Genomic DNA, 6,663 nt, shown 5'->3' on the forward strand with positions numbered 1-6,663 from the left:
TTCTTGTCTGTATGTGTGTGTCCTCATGTTCCCGTGAGACCAAGCCAGTCACGTAAGTATTGTTCCATTTACAAATTTGCATTATAGCTGTGCTCGAAGTCAAAGGTCACACATATATATATATATATATATATATATATATATATACATACACACACACACACACAAAGGAATGATCTCTCTCTCTCGTTGATAATAATAAAAGGACATTAAGATAAGACATTCCTTTATTAGTCTCACAGTGGGGAAATTTCCAGCATCACAGCAGCAAAGTGGACAGTGCAAAGAAAGAAAACAGATTGCCGATGACAAGAATCAATATATTGTACTATATTATTTATCTCTTTAAGTATAAGTTAGGGGACAGCCACCACAAAAAACAGAGACCCTCCCCAGCCCTATCTATCTGACATAAGACTAACTATCTCAACTCAACCCTAGTCTTCGTGCCACTACTTGTGGGGGGTACTTATGCAGTGAAAACCACTGGAACAGAGAAGTAACTGGAAAACCAGCGACCCTCTGTAGCCAGGGATGTGCTCCCGAGACAACTGCTCTACCCACGTTTGCAGCCACATTAAACATTTAAATGACAAGCCCCCTATTGGGAAAGAGTCATTTTACTGTAACCTAACAGGGGATTAATAGGTCAATAACAAACATGGCTACCCAAACCACACTATTGTCACCCAGTGGCCCAACACTTAAGGGAATTATACCAATTTAATTAAAGTGATTTTCACTGCATTTCAGGTCTTGGTTTGTCATCTCTGTACTGGACAAAGTTGTTAAGTATCTCTGCATTTTTCCACATATGCTACTTGAAATCCTCCTTCTTTGGCTTGAGTTTGAATCTAGTAACTGAGCAATGTTGGCATCATTCTGAAACCTTTTTAATGCATTCTGAAGTACCATCTCTACCAACCCTGGAGTTTCACTTTCAATATCTTGAATTAGACGAGAGATTTTTGTTGGTTTTAACTTTGCTAGGAGAGATTTCAGATCAGACTTGAAAACCTCAATTAATGGCTGGATGCATAAATTGATTGGAGAGGCTTCTTTCACTAAATGTCTACCCATTAAAATGTAGTAAACATCTTGCCAGAGTTTTCCTCTGCCATCCGTGTTCTCATAAAACTTCTCTGTCGTCAGTAGTAGGTTGGTAATGTCAGCCTTTGTCATTTTGTGAGTTGTTTCAAGTTCCTGCAGACAGTACTTTGTGAAATTTGGATGGATCATCTTTACAGCTCTTTGTCCTAACTCACCCTTAACTGTGGTACAGCAAATTAAATTAGAAAACTCCCCAAATCCTTCTTGTACTCTTCCAGTTCCACAAATGGGTTTAGGGTGCAAACTGAGAAATTCCTGGCACAGAGACACAGGGAGAGAGGCATCCTCACAGTACGCAGTCAAAAGAGTTAAAAAAGCCAGGAGTTGGGAAAGCTTTTGGTTGATATTGAAGCTCCTCAGAGTGTTGTGGACAACTTTCTTAATATACTCTGGCTTTAAGTTCTTCTTACTGAGCATGAATTTATAGAATGTTTCTACAGTTTCTTTTAGTGAAAACTTTTTCTGCTCCTCATCAGAGAGCTCATTTTTAAGGATTACTAGTACAGTATCTTTAGTTGTTCCAGTCAGCTCAGGAGACTCTGACCTCATGCAGTTCAGGAGGAACACCTGTGGAGACTTAGACTGAATGTTTTTCCTCTCACATTCGTTTTCAATGAGCTGCTGCAACTCTGATACTTTTTCCATATCATCAAAGTCATCTATCATTAGCATAACAGGGGCCTGTGGTAATTGCTCCTTATGGACATACGTTAAAAGTTTGACCGCTTGATCTGCTACTTCAGCCAAGTCTGCGTTGTTGTCTTTAAGGATGGCACAACGGAATCTGTCCCTGAGAGCCCATAAAGTATGCATGGCCAAAGTTGTTCCACCACAACCAGGTACATGGAGGAGGTTGAACAACACGCAGGCTTTCGTCTGTGAGCACAAAATTTGTTTGACTTTATTTTCTATGAAGTCAATTTTGTTTCGTTTGATAAGAATTTGTTCAGGATGCTCTGAGAAATAAAAATTCCACCATGACACTTTGCCTCCTCTGTAGAAGTTCTCCTCTTTGACAATTTTGTCCTCGTTTCCACCTTCACATTGGTTCACACACAGAACCTCTAATGTGTTCAGGCTATGCTCCACTTTCTTCTCAAGAAGCACTCTGCTTCCCTGACCACAGGGTAGGAAACGGATGGATCTTCGGTTTTTTGACGAAAGACTAAGGATAGTGCCATTGACTTCAGCAAAACTGAGCTCAAATATACATCTATCAGAGATGTCGATTCCGCACCTAGCCTCGATTAGGTCTTTCCAGGAGGTAAATGCATTTTTGTTATCACATATACAAAGGATCTGGTCTTTGCCTCCGAGCTCCTGACAAAATGTATTGAAGGTCTCAACAAGTGGGTCGATCTTCTCACTCACCATTGACCAAAGTAAGAAAATGACGAGGAATCTCTTGTTTGGAAGCACATCTTTCCGACACAAGAAAGAAATCACATCTCGAACCGAGGCTCCCTTGTCCATCAACCACTGGTCTATGTCTGAGGGTGCCTCATTCTCAATACCGCCATTGCAGCATACCCAGCTGGTGTTTCGAGTTAATTTCAAATTGTTTGCGATGTCCTCAATTGGTCCTGTGATTTTATACTGTGCTGGTAAATGGACACTTACTGGACTCTGCTGTTCGAAGTGACACTCTAATCCATCTTTAGCTGTTTCTGGATCAAAGTCCAAAACTGCTGTTGGATTGAGTTCTACAAGAAACTCTAGTGATTCAAAGTGGCTTGAATGTGCTTTGTTAGTTACTATCACATAACGCTCAAAGTGTGACTTATCTAAAGAGAGCGATCCACCGGTTATCATCTCAATTAATTGAATGCCTTGATAATTCTCTTTAGTAACTAGGTGTTTCTGTTCAGCTTGTTTTCGGAGTTGTGATCGTTGTTTCATGCTGTCAACAAACTGTTTATACTTCTTAGGTTTGGGTAATGCAAGGAGATTCTCAGTGGACCCACCATCTCGTACATAGAACTGTTTTGATTTAGTTTTGACCATTTCTTTTACTTGTTTTGTGTTGTTGAATGTGTGGTAGAACTTTTCTTCACAGATTGTAGAGTCAGGAACTATGTCCACTTCTATCACACATTTGTCAGACGATGTCTGACTCTTATTGAGAACCCCAACAAATCGAACAGGTCTGATGCATCTTTGAGCGATCTCTTTGTACTCAAAATGCTTATCAATGGCAAGTCGTAATGTCTTTTCATAAGCTTCTTTGATCTTAACAACAACTCCCAAGACTTCACCGTGAGGCGTGTCCCTTATTCCAAAATGTATAGTACCATTGGTGCGGCAATTCATGCACGCAGCTGCGAAGCGAATAACCTCATACCTGAATTTGATCATTTGAAATTCATCTGGTGTATTGTAAAACCCTTTGTACTCATGGCAGGGTTCAATCAAGTCTGAGGCACCTGATTCTGTAATATCAAGAACGCTGCTCTCCATGTATCTGTATGTATCATGGTACCTACAAAATGGATAAGGCTTGCATGGTCTTCCAGGTGTGTTTGTTTCTTGCTCATCGCAGGCATTATCGCTGGCATCCACAGACTCTACAGTTTCCTCCCTATGGCATTGCTTTATGTTGGATGTCAGGTTCTCCTCTTCATTCTGAAACAAAAGATTATGTTTAAGTAATTTCACATTTTCAACTCAAATTGCTGCCTACTTTATTATTTTTTGAAAAACAAAGCTATATTGCATTTTAGAAGTACTCCACCTGACCCCAAGGTTTTTAAGAAGTTAAAGCATAAATATAAATCTTTTCAAGAACATCTATGTTGAGACAGCTTTTGGTTACTTTCACCCCTCCTGTCCATACTGGGCAGCTGCAAAGCAGTATGTTCCTAACATGACTCCACTGTAACACCTAAATGATAGCTTACTGACTTTAAGTCAAATGACACTTTTAATTAAATGTTTTTGCAATTTAAAAGACACTCAACATGTGCATGTAGTACATGTTTAAATTAAGTTGTTTTGCAAGTAACTCACTAACTAGCTTGGTCGTAGTTTTCAAAATTGGTGCTGTAAGGAACTTAACTGTCATACTGTCATCTACAAACTAGCAAAACTGATGAATAAACAGTAGTACAATGTTAATTCTTAAGCTACTCACAATATCTTTCAAAACAGCTGATATGATTATTATGACTAATCTGAAATCTGATTATCAATGTTTATGACACTGATGTGTGAGAAACAGCCCTAGTTGTTTGTGTTTTACATCAAGTGGCCTGGAATTTTCCAGAACAGCGTTCCAGTATCTTCACTTATAAAGCTGATTAAAATCATCTGCACTATTTTTTTTTTCTTCTAATTTTGCTTTTGTATTTTCAAAGACTGGCAGTTATTTCAACTGTTTACCTTTTGATCAGCCATGACACACCTTTGGTCAGCTCTTCACTCTTCAGTGTAGATCAACAATGCTTAAAAGGAAATAAAGAAAGTAACCATAGAGGACTGTACAGGCAGAAACGGAAACCAAACAACTGGTTTTACTGCACCTTGCGACTGTTGTGATGTGCTAACAGATTCCCAGTACGGGGTGTGTCAGGGGGATGGACTTATGCAAAGGCTGGTGTCACACACTCCTCACTGAAGCCTGAAGCCTGCCTCCCTCCACGGCCCTCCCTCTTTCAGGCTGAAATAGAAACATTTGCATGTAGGCTGCGTCATGATGGCGGACAGGATCATTCTTCAGCCTCTAGACTTTTCTCATGGTGGGCATTTTAATTTGTCAGCCACAGGTGTAATGTTCTTACAAACCGCACTACAGGTGTGCCAGTTCCAAGACACTGCTATTGTCCCTGCTGGCTAACTGGCATGGCATACTGACACACAGCTATCAAGTCCTTAGATTGTCATATTCTTTTCCTGTTATAACAATACAACATGTCTGCCATGAGAGATTGCTTAGTCATATCCAAATTTATCTGAAGGTATACAATCTGACCCAAAGACTCAAACAGCTAAACACAATTTTAATTAACAATCAGCCCCAGACCACAAACTACTGTGTAATCCAATTTTTTTTTTTTTTTTAAAAAGAAAAAAAGATCAGTTTAATGGAATAAGCCTGAGTGAAGTGAGCTGTAGGCTCAAGTCTGTGGTGCCTGTGCTTTAAAATGAACAAAACCAGAAAGATAATTAAAGATTAAATTTATTTCATTCAATCATCAGCATTTTAAATTACAAGAGATATTAAAATCACACGATACATGACAAATGTCGGGACAAAAGGCACAGACATCAACAATACAAAATATTAACCGTCCGTCACTTTTTTACCTCTTTTTCTGTCTTGTCTGCGTCACTTCCGCGCACTTCACAGGTCGTCATCCAGCTGTGTTTCAGAGCAAAGTTAAGGAAGAAAAAAAGACAATGTTGAGTTGTGGCAGACCGCACCTTTCACTCAATCGGTCGGTATCAGTTTGACTGATCGAAACCTAGGGAGCACTGATCAGGAAGCTGTGTCGGGGTGGAGTGTTGGCATGTAGTTTGGCAGCCTACTCAGGCAGAAATATGCAGCCTGTTCAGCTTCACTGATTCCTGGAGACTGAAGTGCCCGTCAGGCTTTGCAAATGCGGCTCTGCTCCATGGATATATAATAATAATAATAATAATAATACATTTTATTTATAAGCGCCTTTCAGGACACCCAAGGACACTTTACAGGGTATATATATACCCACACACACACACATATATAATACATCCATGCCCCACTCTCTACATATGATGTGGACTGGCAGTAGCCTTAGGTTTAAGATGTGTTGTACCCAAAATGTATTTATACTCTCAAATGAGCAAACTTGTTATGTCTGTCATTGTAACTATTACTTATCCAACATGTGTGTGGATAAAAAAAAGAGCCTGTGCAATATCTGCATAATCAAAAGAAGTCCTCCTGCTTCTGATCAGTGTTCATGTTAACCAGCAGCAGTGAACACAACAGCTGTGCGCGGCTCAAGAGAGCAAGCCATTGCTCTCGCTCCTCAAAGCATCATACACAGATCTCTGTTTTACCGAGTAGCACAGGGGTGATCAGTCCATGTATCACAGTCTGCTTGAATCTGTGCTTGGCAGGAGTCTAGACTCACTCAGGACTGTTGTGGAGAGACACATGCAATGTAAGATGGAGGCCATCTTGGACAATATCAACCATCCTCTCCACGACATTCTGGCAGGACAGAGAAGCAGCTGCAGCAAACATCTCATCTCACTGCGCTGCAGAACAGAGAGGTTCAGTAGATCCTTTGTTCCCACTGCCATCAGGCTATACAACACCTCAGCCAAAGGAAGGGGACTAATCTAATTATTATTGTTCATTTATTATTAACTGTTATTATTATTATTATTACTATCAACAATGAGCTAATGGACACATGAATTTCCCCTTGGGGATCTGTCTGTCTGTCTGTCTTCCAGAACATGTGGGTAGTTTAGGTATTCCTGACAACATATGAAGAAACTGATTTAAACACTAACAATAGTTGGTGGGTTGTTTCCTTATGTTGCAATGTTTTGTTTTGTTTTTCT

General features: G+C 39.9%; 1 protein-coding gene across 1 annotated transcript; it reads right to left on the reverse strand.

Moving 5' to 3' along the window:
• Positions 1 to 229: 229 nt before the first annotated feature.
• Positions 230 to 4,757, reverse strand: LOC111218488 (sterile alpha motif domain-containing protein 9-like). Its single transcript, XM_022740819.1, has 2 exons — positions 4,489 to 4,757; positions 230 to 3,732 (listed from the first exon to the last, which is right to left on the reverse strand). Exons 1-2 carry the CDS (start codon positions 4,501 to 4,503, stop codon positions 724 to 726), a joined length of 3,024 nt encoding a protein of 1,007 aa, XP_022596540.1. The 5' UTR covers positions 4,504 to 4,757; the 3' UTR covers positions 230 to 723.
• Positions 4,758 to 6,663: the final 1,906 nt, after the last annotated feature.

The sequence above is a fragment of the Seriola dumerili genome, unplaced genomic scaffold (assembly GCF_002260705.1).
Source record: "Seriola dumerili isolate Sdu_G_001 unplaced genomic scaffold, Sdu_1.0 BDQW01000052.1, whole genome shotgun sequence".
NCBI lineage: Eukaryota > Metazoa > Chordata > Actinopteri > Carangiformes > Carangidae > Seriola > Seriola dumerili.